Below are 21274 nucleotides of genomic sequence, written 5' to 3'. Positions count from 1 at the left end.
TGACCGATTTGAAAATAACATCTCTCCCCATAATCTAAAGGCAAGTTGAAATGGAGAGGCACGTAGCTGCCAAAGTTTCATCATAGAATAGAATAGAATAGAATAGAATAGAATAGAATAGAATAGAATAACAGAGTTGGAAGGGACTTTGGAGGTCTTCTAGTCCAAAGCCCTGGTTTGGCAGGAGACTCTATATCATTCCAGACAAATGGTTGTCTAATCTCTTCTTAAAACCTTCAAGTGTTAGAGCACCCACAACCTTTGGAGGCACGTTATTCCATTCATTAATTGTTCTGTCTATCAGGAAATTTCTCCTAGGTTGCTTCTCTCATTTTTCATTCATTGCATCTTGCTCTGCCTTCCAATGCTTTGAAGAATAGGATGACCCCCCTCTTCTTTGTGGCAGCCCCTTAGATAGTGGAATGTTGCTATCATGTCACCCCTAATCCTTCTTTTCATTAAACTAGACATACCCAATTAAATTAAATTATACTTGACATACCCAACATGCTATATTGGTCTCCTGTTCCTGTTGTTTTCCCCTCCAGAGTCAATGACTGCATTTTGCGGGTGAATGAGGTGGATGTATCCGAAGTTTCCCACAGCAAAGCTGTTGAGGCGCTGAAGGAAGCCGGCTCCATAGTACGACTGTATGTCCGTCGGAGGAGACCTATTCTGGAGACTGTGGTGGAAATTAAACTGTACAAAGGACCAAAAGGTAATTATGGAAAATGGGGCAAACACACTAGAGGTCAGTCCTCAACCTAGTTGAGACCAGAACTTCCTTAGCTAAGTGAGGCAGTAGTTAGATGAATAGCAATAGCACTTAGACTTGTCTTTGGAGATTCTCAGTCATCCAGGTCTTTGACCCCTCTTTTCATTTTGGATAGAGAGTACCGCTGGTTTGAAAGAAGGGTCATAGAGGCCGTTTGTGTCCAAATTGAACAGTCCTCTCTCAACAGAGGGGGAGGGATCCGACATCATCTATCTCCAGTCTACAACACAGTTCTTTCAGCAGTTCCAAGAAGGCTCCATATCCATTTGCACTACTCAGGTGACCCTGAAGACACAGATAAGCCTCCAAGTAGCTTTAACGACTCTCTAAAAGAATGCAAATGAACAGCTGTCTGCAAGGAGTATAAATCTTTCCACTCCCCACCATCCAGTCAGAGGTGAAAAAGCTTCTTGGATGAGAAGCGAAACGTCTTCAAAGAAAAACAAGAGAGTCCAGTTGCCTCCTGAAAAAAGCACCTTTGGGAGCACTTAGACCAGTGGTGGCAAACCTATGGCATGGGTGCGAGACACGGCACTCAGAGCCCTCTCTGTGAGCACGTGCACCGTTGCCCCAGTCTAGGCCTTCAGCTGGGTTTTATAAAACCTTTTTGCTTTAGGCCTCTGCCGTCGTGTGCAAAAAAAAAAAAAAAGGTTCAATAAATTAGTCAATTTCAATTTCTCGCGGGGAAAAAAAAAGATCTTGCAAAGTTGGAATTGATTGATTGAACTTTTTAGTCCCATCCAGTCTGCCATTACCACTGCAGCCACGCCCAGCCAATGGGCCACACCCAGTCAATGGGCCACACCCACCCGGCACCCGACGATGCATAAGTGGGTTTTGGGTTGCAGTTTGGGCACTCGGTCTCTAAAAGGTTCGCCATCACTGACTTATATGTCACTTCACAGGGCTTTACAGCCTTCTGTAAGCAGTTTACAGAGTCAGCATATTTGCCCCCAACAATCTGGGTCCTCACTTTTTTCAGTGCTGTTGAATGGTCTGAACTAAACGAACTGTTGTCAGTCAAAGATTCCCTGTATATGCTTCTTGTAGATAGGAGGGTGCTTCAGTTTTGCAAGATGCTGTTTGTGGAGCAATAAGGAACTCCACTTGGAAGTTCATCACGTGTCCTTCTTGGATGTGGGCGGCTGACCTAGCTTACTTTTGAGCGTCATTCATTTTCAATAAACTTATCCTCCACTCCGTTTCCCTTGAGGTCTGGGATTCAGCATTGCCGGAGGCGTAGGAAATCAGCACATTCCTGGAGACAACAGCATCTATGTCACAAAAATTATTGATGGTGGAGCGGCCCAAAAGGATGGACGGTTGCAAGTAGGAGACAGGCTTCTTATGGTGAGAATTTGCACTGATTTTTTATTGATTGTGTGATAGAACTAGCAATAGCACTTAGACTTATATGCCGCTTCACAGTGCTTTACAACCCTCTCTAAGCAGTTTACAGGGTCAGTATATTTGCCCCCAACAACCTGGGTCCGCATTTTACCCACCTTGGAAGGATGGAAGGCTGAGTCAACCTTGAGCTGGTGAGACTCGAACTGCAGAGCTGCAGGCAGCCATCAGTCAGTACAATTAGCATGCAATACTGCATTCTAACCACTGCGCCACCACAGCTCTTGATGAAATATAACATGTAATGCGTACAGGTTCTTACTAGTTTGTACCTTCTCATTTCCCATTGTGATCTACAGGTAATAGATCCAATTGGACTTTCCATTAGCAATAGCAATTGTATTTAGACTTATAGTATATACCATCCCATAGTGCTTTACAGCACTCTCTGGAAAGTTTACAATGTAGAAGCATTTGTTTGCATATTATCCTCAACAATCTGGTCCTCATTTTACCGATCTTGGAAGGATGGAAGAAGGCCAAGTCAGCCTCAAGCCCTATCAGAATCAAACTCCCGACTGTGAGCAGAGTTTGCCTGCAATACTGCACTTTAACCACTGCACCGCCATTATCTTCTTCCAAGAATGTATTTTGTTTTAGTTTTTTTATTTCCCAGTCCAGCTTGCAGCTCTGGGATTTTATGATAGTTTCCTCACCCGTTTACTAAATAGATTCAGTCCTGCGTAGCTTCTTCAGTACAAAATTCATAACCTGAACCGGCCATCTGAAAAGCTGCATTTGAATGGTAAACTACTTTATTCGTCACACGGAATTGGCATAATTTACTGTACTCTTTGAGTAAACAGTTGTCTTCTTTTGATTAGCATGTGAACAAATGGCTGCTCGGTTTCCACATCAGGCCAGCTTAATCCACCATTCTCTCTGCTCTCATTTAGGTAAATAATTACAGTTTAGAAGAAGTAACACACGAAGAAGCGGTAGCAATATTGAAGAATACGTCGGATGTAGTCTATTTAAAAGTGGGGAAGCCAACCACCATCTATATGACCGACCCCTATGGCCCTCCAGATATTACTCATCGTAAGTTATGATATACAAGCTCTTTCTTGGATGTTGCTGTCAAATTCTAAATAGATTCAGAATAAATGATTCTCGATCAAATGTCCTGAAGCACCTTCAGTGAGTAATTGTGGAGAAGAGAGATAAGAATTTTGTGTGATTGAAACCATAATTCTGGGGGAGGGACGGAGGTTAATCCAGCCAAGGTGTAGGATCACTTAAATTGCTCCAAAACTCATAGGAGAAGAGGAGAACAGTGTGTGGGGGGGATGGAGTTAAGGGAATCATCAGCCTAGAGTTTTACATTCCCACAAATGGCTTAAGTCCAGCCTCTCTTCAATTCCATTGACTCTTACCTGGCACCAATTTAGTATTGTACAAGAGGTCCTTGGTGCTCTCTGAGCTTGGTTGTTTATTTGCAGATGGTTCATTACCCAACTAAGTAACATCATCAGTTTTAATAACAGCCTAATCAAGAAAGCACCAAGACTTGGAAAGTTACTTGGCAAAGGAAGAAAGCTAGAGTAAGACTAAAGAAAACAGAAGCTTTGACCTATTAGAGGGGATATTATATTATCAATTAGATGTTTGAATATGGTTAAGAATAGATTGCTAGAAACAGAAATATTATTATAACTAGATAGATAAGATGGATAATCAGAATATCATATTTTGGCATGAAAAGGGAAATAAGAAAATGCTAAGAGGTTTGAACAAGGGAAGCTTTTGGTTACCCAAACATAACTTGTTTTGAAACTATAAATGATAGGGATATTTTGAATATGATGGGAAATTAAAACTGAAAAAAAGCAAAAATCGGATACTGACTGAATAAATGGATATTGAGTGCAAATGCAAAAGATATGTGTTGGTTAGAAAAGATATTTTAAACTGATATCATTGATACAATTAGAAAACTAATAAATGCTGATATTCAACTGTATATCTATTAACAACAATAAGAATTGTGTTTGCTTAATGTGGAAAAATGTTTTATTACTGGAAGAAGAGAGGAGATATTGGATGGTGTAATATTGGATTTAGTTTGAAGAAGCTTATATGTACCATGGAATTATTAATGGACCCAGTCAACACATTGTCTATAAAGCACTTGTTTGTAAAAATAGAAAATTAATAAAATATTTATTAAAAAAAAAAGAAAGCACCAAGAATACTCCCACCAAAATTGACAGGGTGAGCCAGTGGTGGAATTCAGTCAATTTGCACCGGTTCGATAGAACTGGTAGCTAAATTTTGTTGAGTTTGGAGAACCGGCTGAACCCATGCTGCTTCTGGAAGTCTGTTCTAGGCCTCGGAGGCCTGGAGGAGGCCTCCTAGGCTTAGAACAGCCCGCCGGAAGTGCATGGCTGTCACTTCTGGAAGTCTGTTCTAGGCCTCGGAGGCCTGGAGGAGGCCTCCCAGGCCTAGAACAGCCCACAGGAAGTGCATGGATGTCACTTCCGGAAGTGCATTCTAGGCCTCAGAGGCCCAGGCCTGCATCTATGCAGAGAACCGGATGTTCAGGTATTTGAATCCTACCACTGGGGTGAGCCACTTGTATATAAACAGAAAGCAAAGCCCACTCCCTTCCAGCACTAATGATGCTACCTACCTGGGTAATGAAATGTCCGCAAGAAAACATCCAATCCCAGAGAGCACCAAGGATCCCACAGTTCAACCCTGAGATACAAATATTCTGTTCTTTTGTTACAAACATCTCTTTGGAGGGTCTACAGCCAAGCATCTGAGCCTTAGTTAAACCTTTGAAGAGTATTAATGGTAAATGCCAGTCATTCAATACTTTAAGCCAGAGTTTCTCAACCTTTCTGGCTTTGTGGACTGTCAAAGATGGGGTGGGGGCAGAGGGGATGGTTCTGCACTAGTTCGGGCAAGCGCGTGTGCCACTCACACAAATGGAATGCACATGCTTGCCCACTGCTCACACAAGTGGGAATGCACACATGCACACACGCCCGCCACTGCCACGGCCCGGTTCCAAAGGGTTCATGGCCCAGTAGTAAGTAGGCCATAGCCCGAGGGTTGGAGACCCCTGGTTTAAGCCTTGATCCCTTAAAATTCCTAAAATCCTTTCCATGTATTCATATTTACAAAACCAGATGAATTACAGAATTTTCTGTAGTATCTCGGCCTGCACATCTTCCTTCCCCTGTCCTCACCACATTCTACAGGGGGACAATCGAGAGCATCCTGTCATACAGCATCACAGTCTGGTTTGGAGGCATCACTGCTTCAGACAGGAAGGCGGTGCGGAGAGTGGTGAGAATGGCTGAAAAGATCATTGGCAGTTCCCTCCTTTCCATCCAGGAGATAGCACAAAAGCATTGCTTGAGCAGGGTCCGCAAGATTATCTGGGGCACTACCCATCCTCTTCACGACCTGTTTTCCTTGCTACCTTCTGGGAGGAGGGGCTTCGTGGTATCTGAAGCAGAACATCCAGATTCAGCCAGAGTTTCATTCCATACAGCGTTAACCTTGCGAACTCTCAAGCTTCCTCCTTCCGTTATATATTCAAGATGGACAGTATTTAATATTTATTGCTACGTATGTGTAGGGATGTGGGTCTATACATATGTTGTTCATAGTATGTTTGGGTGTGTGTCATGTATGTGTTTCACTTTGAGAGCGGGCAACTAAATTTCATTTTTGATGTGTGCCATTGTGCCCTCAGTATAAAAATGACAATAAAGGTTATTTTATCTTATCATATCTTATCTTATCTTATCTTATCTTATCTTATCTTATCTTATCTTATCTAACTATCTTTGCATGTCTTCTTTAACCTGCAGCTTATTCCCCATCAATGGAAAACCACATCCTGTCTCCAGGCAACAACGGCACTTTAGAATACAAGACCTCTTTGGCCCCCATCTCGCCTGGAAGATACTCACCTATCCCAAAGCACATGCTAGTGGAAGATGACTACCCCAGGTCAGATATTCATCTTTACTGAGTGCCTTTGATTGATTTGCTGGCTTCCAGGAACATGATTTTGATGCTGGGATTAGGGCCTCGGTAGTGTATAAGCCTTTGGATAATCACATTATATACAGGATAGAGACAGTTATGATCCCATCTGGCTGTCTCTTCAGATAATAAGGAGGTTGCGCTCTTTAAATCTTAAAAGAGATTTAACTCAGTAAGTGAATGGTTAGAAACATGAGCCAAACTAGAATCGGAGAGGGATAACTAAGATTTGGAGTGGATAACCAGGAGGAATTTCCTTTGTGCCACTCTTTCTCTTTATCGTAATTTTTTTTTTTTTTGCCTCATCCTGTCCAAAAAACAAGGCCAGGATTTCATTCTGTTTTCTTTCTTTCTGTCTGTCTGATCATTTAGAAACATCATGTTTGATCCCCTTTGCTGTTTGTCTGTCCACCGCCTTCTGCCTTACCTTGTGATTGTGTGAGATTTGAGTTGTCCCTTGTCGCCCTTAACTAAGCAGTAGGTAATTTGAATTTCTGTCTAGCTCAACTGTGTGGTTTCCCCCTCAGTTTTGGCTACTCTTTGTGGATCTCTCAGGCTCCTTGGTCTTTGTATGTGAATACGATGCCCACATGAGGAAAGATTGGAAAAGGAATTTTGCTATTTAGAAAATTTAGAAAAGGCCTGGGAATATTATGCGATCCTTTCCCAGATGCTCTAGGGCCTCACCAGAAATGCAAAACCAAAATAGAATTGCTGATTGTTTGGATTAAATAGACATGGAGAACCCTAATTGTTTGGCCTGAATGGACCTAGAAACCCTGAGGGTGAAGGTTCATTCTCCGAGCTTGTGGGTAGGTTTCCGAACGTTTCATTACCAGACTAGCTAACATTTTCAGTGGAGTTTAAGGGATGTGCGTGTCTGTGTTCTTCCGTTTATAAGGGCTTTGTGTGGTCAGTAGGTCTTGTGATGGTGAGGTCACATCAGGTGAGGGTCCTATCAGGTCAACATCTTGTGACCGGACCAATCACAAGACCAAGACCCATCACAAGACCCTCACCTGATGGGACCCTCACCTGACGTGACCTCATCATCACAAGACCTACTGAAAACTGACACTCACATCCCCTAAACTCCGCTGAAGATGTTAGCTAGCCTGGTAATGCAACATTTGGAAAACCAACCCACAAACTTGGAGAATGAACCTTCCCCCACATCCTCCACCCGAGCTACGGATATTCGCCACTAATTGCAAACCTAGAAACCTTGATTGTTCAAAATTCTAGTACAGGTAGTCCTCGATTTACAACTATTTGTTTAGTGGCCGTTCGAAATTACAATGGTGTCAGAGCATGCACAGTCTTATTGCATTGAGATAATCCAGGAGTAAATACAGTAAACAGTGGTCTATATTAAATGGTGGTTTATATTACACTATCTACAAAATACACTAGGAACAAGATACATACATGTGGTAATACAGCAAACTCCAACACAAAGCAGTTACAGCAGAAAGCAGACGAGAGAGACACTGCAGCAAAAGCCTTCCATTTTATACTCACGTTCTTAAAGGGATACAGACCCTGCTTGCTCTTAAAGAGACACAGACCCTGCTGAGTCATTCCTATCCTTGCATCATCCACTTTATATTACATTACATCATTACATAAGCTGTTTAGTTATTAAATTAATACCTTGACAAATGGCACTGAAAAAAGGGACGGACGCCCAGTCCTCGCACTTACAACCACCATTACAGTTAATGTGATCAACATTTAGGTGTTCTTGGCAATTGGCATGTATTTATGATGCTTGCAGCATCCTGGAGGTCACGTGATCACTCTCTGCCACCTTCCCAGCTAGCTTCCTATAAGCGAAGTCAACAAGAGAAGCTGGATTTGCTTAACGATCGTGTGATTCACCTTCCTCCAGTGATTCGCTTAACAACTGTGGCCACAAGGTGTTAAAATCAGACACCGCTCATTTAACAACCACTATGCTTAACAATTCTGGTCCCAATTCTGGTCGTAAGTTGAGGACTACCTGTAGTGATTAGGTCGCCTCTTCCTCTCCCCCCCCCCTCAAATTGTGCATGTTCTTTTCTTCTGCACTGGTTTTAAGAAACATGTCTGGTGAGGATATATTGGATAATTGACATGCCCTGGAGAATAAAACAGACTATGCTCCATGCAAACTTAAATAGGACAGAGTGCTACCAAGAGCCTTTGGTATTTCTACTGAAAATATTGAAATCGTTGTGGGGTCCTTGCTGCTGCTCCAAGCTTGGCTGTTTTCTTGAAGACTGACGCACTGATGACGTTACCTAGTTGGGTCATGAAGCGTCTGCAAGAGACGCAAGCTCAGAGAGCATCAAGGACCCTACATCTTAACCCCGAGCTGCAAATATTCTCTTCTCTCAACATGATTATCGCTTTCTTCAGACGCAGGGCACAATTAAAGCAAGTCCACCCTGCTGCCATTTTTGCTTTCCAAACTTCCAGGGCTATTTTAGACAGCGAAATGCTCATGACAAGGAGTGTAAATCCACAGCCTTTCCAAACTGCTTTACGTTTTCTTGCTGCATCCAGCCGAATCTCCAGGCAAAACGTGGGGGGGGGGGAATGAAAATCGAAGCAGCCTAATAATGGGGTAATCTATAGGCTGGCTTCCCGCTTAAAGGAAAGGGAAAACTTCCAAAGGTTTATTAATTTCTTCTCTGCTTTTTTGTCTGGGCTACAATTGGATGGAGGATGCAATTGTGGATATTCCTATTCCTATTCCAGATGCATTGGAAAAGATTTCAACAGAATGAATACATCTGCTTGGATGTCTTTTTTTTTTAAAACTGCTGCAGAAAAATCATACCTTTACACTAGTGTTTCTCAACCTTAGCAATTTTAAGATGTCTGGACTTCAATTCCCAGAATTCCACAGCCAACCATAGATGGTTGAGACTGGGGGAATTCTGGCATAGACGGCTGGGGAATTCTGGGAGTTGCAGTCCAGTCATGTTAAAGTTACTAAGGTTGAAAGCCACTGGGTCTAGAAGTTATATAAAAGGGTAGGCCTTGGGATCTGAATAATCTCACCGTGTTATAATTCTCAAGAGAAAAAAAATATATTTGAGTGATTCCATAACTGATGGAGAGTCAGTGCAAATATTGCAAGGTGGAATTAGATAAATGTCATTTTTATGGATTCCTTAGTACTCTCTGAGCTTGGTTGTTTTCTTGCAGACATTTCTACATAACATCATCAGACCTAGAAGGGAAGTGGGGTTAACACTGATGATATTACCTAGTTGGATAATGAAGCGTCTGCAAGAAAACAACCAAACTTTAGGGAGCACAAAGCACCCCACAATTCAGCCCTGGGCATTCTCTTCTGTTGGTGCCAAGAATGCTTTTATTTCTTGCAACAAATCTCTCTTGATGTGAACCATCCTAGAATATGTATCGTGTTAATTCGTTAAAGACAAGAAGAGGAAAAATCAGTGCCAAATGTATTGACCCGTATCTGCTTTCCTACAAGGGCATCATCAGATGCTTGTCTATTTTGGATAACACCCTGGGCTTTCAACCCACAGCAGAGAGCCCCGGCTAATCATGGCTCTTTAATGAGTTTGCCTCTTCTGGTTTAGCAGATGTTTGCAAACAAATGTTTCATGTACAAGGATGAGTCTAGATAGCTGGAAGCAAACACAGATCACCTGGGAACCTGGATTATCCTTTCTGTGCAACCCAAAGAGCGATCAGAGGACATGACAGATGAGAAGGGTTTTATTCCCGCATCACTTGCTCGAACGATAAACGTGCTTCCTCTCGGCTCAAAATGGGTCAGGGGTGCCTCGAGGACATGCCCGTTGCAGAGAAGGAACAATAGGGAAGAAAAGTTTTTAAATCTCTTGCTACTTTTTCCTTGAAAGCTATACACTTCAGCCATTTTTTCTTTTTCAAATTTCCTGACAGTGAGAACAATTAATCAGTGGAACAACTTACCTCCAGAAGTTGTGAATGCTCCAACACTGGATGTTTTTAAGAACAGATTGGACAGCCATTTGTCTGAAATGGTACAGGGTTTCCTGCCTAAGCAGGGGGTTGGTCTAGAAGGCCTCCAAGGTCCCTTCCAATTCTGTTATTCTATTCTATTTTATTTTATCACAGAAGTGTCATGACCAGCCATATTATTAGTTCCCTCAAGTAGAAGATAATAAATGGTTTATAGGAGCCTTTGTGAGAATTTCTGTTATCAGTTCCACCATACTCTGCCCCAGGTTAGCCTGTTTCCTTCAGATGGGTACAAGTAGTCCTTAACTTACAACCAGTGGTGGGATTCGGCCAGTTCATGCCGGTTTGGCAGAACTGGTAGCTAAATTTTGTTGAGTTCGGAGAACCAGCTGAATGCACGCTGCTTCCGGAAGTCTTTACTAAGTCTCGGAGGCTGGAGGAGGCCTTCCAGGCCTAGAACGGCCTGCCAGAAGTGTGTGGATGCCACTTCCGGAAGTCCATTCTAGGCCTCAGAGGCCTTGAGGAGGCATCGGAGGCCTAAAACGCCCCACTGGTAGTGTGTGGATGTCACTTCTGGAAGTCTGTCCTAGGCCTGGGAGGCTGGAGGAGGCCTTGGAGGTCTAGAACGGCCTGTTGGAAGTGCATGGATGCCACTTCCGGAAGTTTGTTCCAGGCCTCGGAGGCCTAGAGGAGACTCCCCAGGCCTAGAACAGCCTGCCAGAAGTACGTGGATGCCACTTCTAGAAGTCCGTTCTAGGCCTCGGAGGCCCAGGCCTGCATTCACGCAGAGAACCAGTTGTTCAGGTATTTGAATCCCACCACCGCTTACAACTATTCATTTAGTGACCATTCCAATTTACAACAGTCCTGAAAAAAAAGACCTATGACTGTTTTTCATACTTACAACTGTTGTAGCATCCCCATTGTCACATGATCAAAATTCAAATGCTTGGCAGCTGATTCATATTTACAACAGTTGCAGTATCCAGGAGTCATGTGATCATCTTTTGAGACCTTCTGACAATCTGGATTTTGAGACCTTCTGACAATCTGAAAATTACAACTGTTATTTTCACTTCACAGTGACAGTGATTCACTTAACAGCTGTGGCAAGAAAAGTCATAAAATGGGGCAAACCTCACTCAATGGCTGTCTAGCTTAGCAATAGAAATTTTGGGCTCAGTTGCGGTCATACGTCAAGGACTACCTGTGGACATATCAGGACAACCTTTGTAAGATGTCCTTGACTTACAACCATAATTGGGACTGGAATTTCCATCATTAAGTGATGCAGTTGGAAAGTGAGACATCACTGAGCTGCATTGCTTAGTGGTTGTAACTCAAGGACTACTTGTAGAAATCTTGGTTCAGTCCAACTGGCATTCAGACTATCTTGATCTTCATCTTAGGCCAGGGACTCCAAATCTGGCAACGTTGAGACTTGTGGACTTCAACTCCCAGAATTCTGGCTGAGGAATTCTGGGAGTTGAAGTCCGTAAGTTTTAACATTGCCAAGTTTGGAGACCCTTGTCTTAGGGAGCCAAACGACTCCTATGAGTCCTGCAAATTAGAGCAGAAAGACTAACTACAGTAGTGGCCAAAATTGTGGAAACCTTTTGGGAAAAGTGTACAGTAGAAATGCCACCTTGGTTACGTTTCCACCCATTTTTCTTGTAATTTCTTTATAAATGTAGCCTTGCTCATTTAATAATACTATTTTACATCGCTTTCTGGGCAACCAGTCAACTCTTTGCACCATTCCTTTAATTTTATTATGTTTTACAAGCTCATTAAATGAAAGAACACAAAAAACCCCAACCAACTTGATAGCGAGCACATAACACACTGACAAATGTCCTTTTCTCAGCTTCAATACATGACATCAGTAACTGAATCCTACTGTGATCTGATTGGCTCATGGCCAAAACAAGATGACACCTGATTGACTCTCTAAACACTCACTCTCATTGGCTACAATCAGATAAAGGAAAGCTACCTGATATCAACCTAAGTAAGTTGTGCTTCCTTTTTCTGGTTATTTGGCTATAACCTTTATAGAATACAGCACAGATAATTGAAGAAACTTTGTTGCATTACATTCTTGATTAAATTATCTTTCCATTGATATATAATTTTATGGTACTACTCCAAAAAAAAAAGGGATGTTATTAGCCATCAAACCTCAAAAATACTCTTTTCCCAAAAGGTTTCCACAATTTTGGCCATCTGCTGGTTTCAAACACCTGCTTTGTTTCTGTCCTGGCCATTAAGTCACTCTATGACCCAGTAGAAAAAAATAGACATGTCCTTCAAAACAATAGCATTCCTTTTCCTTCCCCTATGTTCTCCCCCAGAACCATTTCACTTCTCTCAAATTAGCAGTGACCAATCTACTAGCTATGGGATGAGCTGAACATGTCTTCAAGGGCATAAAACAGGGGTCTTCAAACTTGGCTCTTTTATGACTTGTGGACTTCAACTCCCAGAATTCCTCAGCCAGGCATGCTGGGAGTTGAAGTCCACAAGTCATAAAAGGGCCAAGTTTGAAGATCCCTGGCATAGAACAAGCGATGGTTGGTTGTCAGAGAGCACTGGACAACCCAGATTCCTAGACCTGTGTTTGCCCGCCCAAGCATCTAGTGCTGTGTTCCTCAACCTCAGCAACCTGAAGATGGGTGGACTTCAACTCCCAGAATTCCCCAACCAGCTTTCTCCAAGTTGGGCGAGGTTGGGAAACACAGGTCTAATGTTTGTGTTTGACCTGTAACGAATGGAAGGCGTCTTCATTTGGTTTCGTTTGAGCGCATTTGGCCGCTGTGATGGGTCTGGCCCTCGTGACCTCTTTCTCTCTTTGCAGATATGACTTCCCTTGGTAGGTGTGTCCCAGCTGGAGCAGGGAATAGCTGTGATCCAATAGGGAAAATTTCATGAGTGCAAGAAATCCAGGCATTGAGTCAAACAAAACCAACTCTTGTATTCCAATTTTTTTTTTTTTTTGGTTCACTTCTACCTGCTGCAAAGGGAGAAGAATCTATGCCTTCTTTTAGCGTGTCTAAAAAAAAAAAATGCTCAGACGCCACAATTGTGGGAACCTGCTTCAATTGTAGTGCTCTTTATTCAGCGTGGTTCTTTTTCGTGTTGCTCCATTTTGCAAAACACAAAACTGAAAAAGGGCAGCATGTGCCAGCAGTTAGATTGACAAGCTAGAAAGTCAGCTTGAATTGCCTTCAAGGCTCTTGGTTTTTCTTTCATTATTATTTTTAAAAAAAAAAATCTTAATTTTATTTCTCGGAAAGACTCGTCTTAAAAACCTCGACTCTTTTGCAGCTGCCTTGATGCTATGCCGAATTGTACCGAGAGTTTGCTTACTTGTGTAATGAGTTTGTGACCTGTAAATGAAAAGAATGTGAAACCGTGTGAAGCTTTTTAGCGAGTGGTTTTGTGCGTTGGGGAGAAATGGTTCTGTGAACGCCTTTGGACTAAATGATACTTTAAAAAAAGGGGGGGGGGGAATGAGACTATGCAGCAAATTGGAAGGGACTGTCCATAAATTATGTATTTTGTTTTTCCCATCCTCCCGATTCCTTCTGCCCGTTAAGGTCAGATAAGGTGGCATGTTTGTGTTTGCATATTTTAAAAAAATTAAAGAAATAAATTAAATTAGCCATAGTGGGTTTTTTTTAAAAAAAAAATAAAGAAAGAAAAGCTAATTGGTTTCCATAAGCACAAATCTGCAGCTAGCTTGGCTGACTGGAAGGTCTGTCCAATCCAGCATTTTTGTTGATGATGGAAACTCATTTTAAAAGGTTCACGTCTGAATAATTCGTGGAGATAACTTGAGTTCATGGTGTGAAGGCTGGAAGCCAGAAATTCAGTTCTCTGCATTTTCCCTTAAAAAAAAAAAAAAGTTATTGATTAAGGGTGCTTTCCTAAGACATAGGAAAAAGCAGAAAATCTTCAAGTGGATGAACAAATAGAAAAAAGGGGGAAAAGAGAACATTTCTGAATTGTGGAGTGCCTAATCTTGATCCGTCCTTCCTGTTTGCTGCAGTTATGTGTCTCTGTGCATTAAAAAAAAAAGGAAAAGAAAAGAGGGACTGAAAAATCTTAACACCACTTTGAATGGCAATGTTATCAACCAATAATATGCAGAATCCTGTGTATTGGCCAATTGTGAAGGCGGTGCTATCACACTTCAATTGCTCTTGTTTCAGGAAATTATATCAGGAGGGACATATCCTCCCTATATGCAATTTTTGCAGTTCAGTCCTAACACACACCGCTTAGAGACAAATAAGAGGGGTTGTGAATGGGACTCGTCTGTTTATTATCCCTGCTATATTTTGCTTGTACTTCTGAACTATTGCTTCTTTACCCTTCCTCACGTCGAATGTCAACGATGCATTGCTCAATATTTTGACTGTGTGTTGTGTTGTAATGCAATTTTTAGATATTTAGCTCAATGCTGGCCAATCACACGGTTGTACGTTTTGTTTTGCTTTTATATTGCATAATCCATTTTTGGGGTGGGAGGGGGGATAGGGAGAGTAGTTAATGATCAAGGAAGCCAATCTGAATACAATATATATTATATAATATATATAATATATAAGATGCAGGAGCAAAGAGTGGCTAGAATTATCTGACCAAATTCACTGACTCTGTAAAAAAAGAGGCTCTTTTTTTTCCAGATGATGATATGAAGATTATAGAAGCTCTCATTCCAGGCAGTGAAAACTTCCCTTGGTTCCTATTTGATTTATAATTCTCCCTGTCGGCTTGGTATTAGGTACCCCTTACTGAGGGATCCTTAGTGGTCTCTGAGCTTGGTTCTTTTTCTCACAGACGTTTCATTACCCAGCTAGGTAACATTATCAATTGCAAAATTGCACCTTGAGTGAGGACTGAATGGGAAGAGGGGAGATAAGAAACTTATTTGATTGAAACCATAATTCTTGGGAAACTATGGAGCTGGAGAAGATTCCTGCGAGTCCCCTGGACTGCAAGGCAAGCAAAAGGTCAGTCCTAGAGGAGATCAACCCTGACTTCTCTTTAGAAGGCCAGATCCTGAAGTTTGAAACTCAGGTAATTTGGCCACCTAATGAGAAGGAAGGACTCACTGGAGAAGAGTCTAATGCTGGGAAAGATGGAGGGCAAGAGAAGAAGGGGACGACAGAGAATGAGTGGCTGGATGGAGTCACTGAAGCAGTAGGCGTGAGCTTAAATGGACTCCAGAAGATGGTAGAGGACAGGAAGGCCTGGAGGAATGTTGTCCATGGGGTCGCGATGGGTCGGACATGACTTCACAGCTAACAACAACAACAAATAATTATTGGGAAGGGACGAAAGTTAGCCTAACGTTGAGTGCAGCGCCACCCAAATTGCTCCAAACCTCATATTATTGTAGGAGAAGAGCTGGAAGGACGGAGTTAAGCAAGTCATCAGCCTGGACTCGTTACATTCCCACCAATGATCTAAGTCCAACTGCTCTTGACTTCTATTGTCCCTTATCCTAGAGGTCCCCAACCTTTTAGACACCAGGGTCTGGTTCTGTGGAGAGAGGTTTTTCTGCGGATCGGAGGGGGCATGGTTTCGTGTGCAGATGGAGCTTTGCTTGTTTGTGCAGACCGGTTGCTGGCATGCCACGGACCGGTACTGGGCCACAGACCGGGGGTTGGGGACCCCTGCCTTAACTGACACCAATTTAGTATTGATACTCTGTGAGTGCTCCTGATGATGTTACCTAGTTTGGGTAATGGAACGTCTGCAAAAAAAACAGCCAAGATAGCTACAAAGGTAGCTCGTTTCTACCCTTCATTGGTTCACCTCTTATTATTCCAGCTTCTGTATTTTGTTTTCCCATTCCAGTCAGTCAGCTGGGTCTGAGCCTTTGGGTAGCCCTATTTGAACGTAATAAGCATGGATTGCATCCCTCGATCTGCAGAACGTCACCAGTTTGCAGACCTAGGCATTGGTCTGTGCAATGGAGAAGAATTCGGGGGACCCATAAGCTGTACCAGGACTCTCTGAACTTGGCAACTGTAAGATTTATGGACTTCAACTCCCAGAATTGACTCAAGGGGTCTTTTTCAAAAGCCAACTGGACTGGTTTTTTTTTTCCTTGAGGAAGACCTTTTGCTTTTCATCCTTCGGTTCTTCGGTTCATCTCTTTAGTTCTCCGGTTCATCAGAACTGAAGAAGTGAAACATCTTCCTCAAGGAAAAAACAGTCCAGTTGCCTTTTGAAAAAGCACCTTGGAGACAAGCGTGACCTGGAGGACTGAGAATCACCACAGAAACTCCCAGAATCCTTCCTGTTGGCGAGGGAATACTGGGAGTTGAAGTCCACAACATCGCCAGGTTGGAGAACCCTGAGCTGTATCTACCTATATGGACCTACAACAAAATGATACTGAATTTGGTTCTGAATACTGAAACCCAATAGTGCAATAAGGTCATCCAGGTGTGTATCTGATCACATACGTTTCAGTGAGAGATTCTGTATCTCTTTTGAGTAGCTCTTTAGCTTTCTCTAATGAAATGTCGAGCTAACCAGAGGCATATAATACAGCAGAGATCTTCAGACGTGGCAACTTTAAGACTTGTGGACTTCAACTCCCAGAATTCCTCAGCCAGCCCTGGCTGGCTGAGGAATTCTGAGAGTTGAAGTCCACAAGTCTTAAAGATGCCAAGTTTGAAAAGCCCTGTAGTATAGCATTCCTATTCAAAATGGGAAAGTTACTTTGGAGCCATATTTTCATGGTCTTGTCTAGAAGCTCAGCATTTCCAGGAAAAGAAGGGGTTTTCTACTGTTGCGTAGCTACTGTGAGACACCAGAAAAAGCTTCAGTGTCTTTATAGTTAGAGACTCTAGCAACCTGTGCTGGTTCTGAAGCTCTTCAACCTCTTCCTATTCAAAAACTTGCACATCTCTTCCACTTCAATTCATTGGCTCCACAGTAAGCCAGGCTTCATTTTTATTAGCTGAACCAAGGCTTAAAAATTACGGTTCAAAAGAGCAAATACAATGTACAAAGGGAAACACATGTTCCAATAGAAGCCTGTACAGTAGAAGATAGGAGAAGAAAGCAAGAAAAACTCTATTCTTTCTGTGGGAATCAAGACAAAGAGTAGAGAAGAACAACAAAGGGTCTGGAGGCTAAATCTGGAAAGGTCTCCTATTTGAATAGGGGGGGCGGAGTAGAAGACCTCCAAGGTTCTTTCCAATTCTGTTGTTCTAATGATGAACAGTTGAGGTAGCTAGGTATGTCTAGCTCAGGGGTAGGAAACCCTGGCTCTTTTAAGACTCGTGGACTTCAACTCCCAGAATTCCTGAGCCAGCCATGCTGAGGGAAAAGGGAGAGTTTCCAAGCTGAGCCATGCTGACTCAGGAATTCTGGGAGTTGAAGTCCACGAGTCATAAAAGAGCCAAGGTTGCCTACCCCTGCTCTAGCCTAACAAAGAGAAGGATTAGGGAGTGACATGATAGCTGTCTAGAGTAGAGTAGAGTAGAGTAGAGTAGAGTAGAGTAGAGTAGTAGTAGTAGTAGAATAGAATAGAATAGAATAGAATAGAATAGAATAGAATAGAATAGAATAGAATAGAGGTGGAAGGGATCTCGGAGGTCTTCTAGTCCAGCCCCCTCCTCAAGCAGGAGAACCTATACCATTTCAGACTAGTGACTGTCCAGTCTCTTCTTAAAAACCTCCAGTGATGGAGCACCCACGATTTCTGGAGGCCAGCTGCTCCACTGGTTAACTGTCCTCACTGCCAGGAAGTTTCTCCTTAATTCCAGATTGCTTCTCTCTTTGGTCAGTTTCCAACCATTGTTTCTCGTCCTGCCCTCTGGTGCTTTGGAGAATAACGTGAGCCCCTCATCTTTGTGGCAGCCCCTCAAATATTGGAAGACTGTTATCATGTCTCCCCTGTTTCCTCTTTTTTTTAGACTAGCCAAACCCAAGTCCCGCAGCCGTTCTTTGTATGTTTTAGTCTCTAGGCCTTTGATCATCGTAGTTGCTCTTCTCTGATTTTTTTCCAAACTCTCAACATCTTTTTTTGTGAGGGGATTGATTTATTCTCTAGGGCCCCAGAGGGCAGATCAAGACATAATGGGTGGAAACTTGTTAAAGAGAGATCCATCTTAGGAGAAAGGAGAAATTTTCTGACAGTAAGAGCAGTTGATCAATGGAACAGCTTGCTTCCTGGGGTTTATTTATTTATTTATTTACGAGACTTCTATACCGCTTTAAGTGCAAGCACTCTCTAAGCGGTGTACAGCAGTAAGCAATGTATATATATATTTACATTGCCCCCAACAATCTGGGTCCTCATTTTACCTACCCCGGAAGGATGGAAGGCTGAGTCAATCTTGAGCCGGTGAGATTTGAACCGCTGACCTGCTGAACACAGTCAGCTAAAGTGGCCTGCAGTACTGCACTCTAACTGCTGCGCCACCTCGGCTCACTTGTTGTGGATGCTCTACCCTGGAATAGACTGGACAACCGTTTGGCTAGTATGAAGCCCCTGCCTTGAGCAAGAGGTTGGACTAGAAGACCTCCAAGGTCCCTTCCAGCCATATGATTCATTTTCCAATCAGGAGAAAGTAGAAACAGGGAGTTCTTTGTTATCTCTAGCCGAGGATCAGAAGGATAGAAGGTCCACGGCTCTTACTTCTGCAACAGCATCTCCAAAAGACATGATGGAGCCCATATTTCTCCCTTTACTTCATCTTCATAGTAACCTTAAGCAGGAGGAGGATGGGGAATGACTGATCCCTATACCCTCAATGCATAATAGACCTTCTAGGTAAGACACAATATTAATCTTCCCCTGCTTGGCTGGGGCATGGCAATACTTCACGGCCAGCTCCAACTTCCTTTGGCAGCTGTCGTGATCGCAAATAATTCCCAATTAGTCCAAGTGCAAAATTCCAAAAATTCAAACCACTTGCGTGGAGTTTATGATGAAACTTTCTTTTAAGAACCCAAATCCCCCTCAAAAAAACCTCCCTTTTGTTTCTCCCCCTCAAAAAAACCTCCCTTTTGTTTGCTTTCGAAGAATATCTTTTATTTAGAATTGGGCTGCACGCAACACGGTACAGGTAGTCCCTGACCTACGACCACAATCGAGCCCAACATTTCTGTGGCTCAGCGAGACATTTGTTCAGTGAATTTTGCCCCCATTTTACGACCTTTCTCGCCACCGTTGTTAAGCGAATCACTGCAGTGGTTCAATTAGTAACACGGTGGTTAAGTGAATCTGGCTTCCCCCCCCCCATTGACTTTGCTTGTTCAGAAGGTCGCAAAAGGGGATCCCGTAACCCAGGGATACTGCATCCGTCATAAATGTGAGTCATTTGCCAAACATCTGAATTTTGATGTGACCAAGGGGGGGGGGTCTGCCAAGGTCAAAAGTGTAAAAAATGATCCTAAGTCACTTTTTTCAGTTCCATTTTAACTTTGAATGGCCACTAAGTGAACTGTTGTAAGTTGAGGACTACCTGTATTGCATTGGAAACTAGAATACACTGAAATTCTGCCAGTGCGTACAGCTCTCCTTGGATCTGTTGTCTCTTCTACTGCGATTATATTATTGCCACAGTTTTATTTTAATTAAGGCAAATGATGACTCCAAATGAGTTGATGCCTGAATAAAAATCAGGAAACATCGGGAAATGTACGAGCTGCTGCCTAATTTTATCATCCATCAGCAGCCTGGAGTTAACAACTTTGATTTTAGTTATTCTTTCATAAAAGCCATAGTTTAATTGTGGTGCAGCTGGAGCTGAAGGAAAAATAATTTTACTGAGAAAACTGGGAAATCGCTGTTCCCTAAAACAAATTCAATTCAACTTAAGATGAAACCCTAAATTGTTCCTTGCTAATTCAGATGTTGGCTTTGGGGGGGCTTTAACTGAGATTGGAAAAAGTAACCAATGAGGTCCCCCCAAAATGACAGATTATTCCTATCTGTTTTTTGCAAATTAATTTTTGCAATGGATAGTGAATACTTTTTTTCCCTTTCATGCATTTGCAGAGAAAGGGAAGGTCCCAAATGATGCACAGTTAACAACTGATATCACAGATATTTAAAAGCTTACTTTTTCAGATGTGCTAAATTCACGCATCTTTAGCTGTGATTTGCTTAGTTGTGGCTAGTTGAATAAGTTAGATGAGTTCGTATGTTATCCTAAATGATGTACTTTGGTCTACTAACTATCCAAAAAGCTAAGTTAAATCAAATGGCCCCATTTTATCTTAGTGTGATGTTTGGAACAGTCATAGTTTCTGAGGTCAAATATTGTAGAGAACGTATGGAAAAAGCAATATTTTTAACAGATTTGGAAACCTGGAAAAGGGGTGCTTTTGAGTTGCTAACTTGTTACGACAGATTATATATAGTTAGAGTTAAGAACATTTCTGTTTCTGAACTTTGATAGTACGAATATAATAACAGGGTTCAAAAGACCAAGTTCAACCGTGGAGCCTTTCCCAAACTGAATTCTCTCCAGAGGTTTGGACTGGAACTTCCAGAATTCTATTTATTTATTTATTTTGCCATTGCTGAGAATAGCAATAGCAAGACCATTCAGGATTATATACTTCCCATAGTGCTTTACAGCCCTCTCTAAGAGGTTTACAAAGTCAGTATGTTGCCCCCAACAGTCTGGGTCCTTATGTTACTGACCTCGGAAAGATGGAAAGCTGAGTCAATTCTTGAGCTCCATCAGGATTGAACTCTAGATTGTGGGCAGAGTTTGCCTGCAGAACTGTAGTTTGACCACTGTGCCACCAGGATTCCTGCAGATCCTCCTCAGCAATCATAGAGAAGGATCTCTGAAGAATCAGATCTACAGACTTAGCAGGTTAAAGATGCCTTCCCTGATCAAACCTATCACTCTATATTGAAGGTTCCTTAAAAAACAAGCAAACCTAGAAGCAATACATTTTAATGTGGGCTACAGCCTTGAGGATTTAATTCCTTCCAACTCAAGTATGATGATGTTACGACTACATAAAGACCACATGAAAGCACGAAGGCTCTCCTCAAGTAGAAAACCCTGGGAATTGTTTCTTTACCAAGAACAGCCAGTCCCTGGTTTGTTTTGCATAAATTGTATAGTA

At 42.3% G+C, this 21274-nt stretch overlaps 1 protein-coding gene across 15 annotated transcripts in view; it reads left to right on the top strand.

Annotated features, from left to right (window-relative positions):
- LOC120314980 (disks large homolog 2-like) overlaps nucleotides 1–21274 on the top strand; it is an 899194-nt gene that overhangs the window by 835890 nt on the left and 42030 nt on the right. For all 15 annotated transcript variants that reach the window (XM_039358594.1, XM_039358591.1, XM_039358596.1 and 12 more), the window contains 4 exons: nucleotides 549–718; nucleotides 1989–2125; nucleotides 3079–3223; nucleotides 6010–6151. In XM_039358594.1, the coding sequence (XP_039214528.1) occupies nucleotides 549–718; nucleotides 1989–2125; nucleotides 3079–3223; nucleotides 6010–6151 (594 nt within the window). The remainder of the gene's footprint in view (nucleotides 1–548; nucleotides 719–1988; nucleotides 2126–3078; nucleotides 3224–6009; nucleotides 6152–21274) is intronic.

The sequence above is a fragment of the Crotalus tigris genome, unplaced genomic scaffold (genome assembly GCF_016545835.1).
Source record: "Crotalus tigris isolate CLP2741 ecotype Arizona unplaced genomic scaffold, ASM1654583v1 scf7180000019031.1477733, whole genome shotgun sequence".
Classification (NCBI taxonomy): Eukaryota; Metazoa; Chordata; class Lepidosauria; order Squamata; family Viperidae; genus Crotalus; species Crotalus tigris.
Note: the sequence above shows the minus strand (reverse complement) of the source record. Positions and strands in the feature narration are given on the sequence as shown.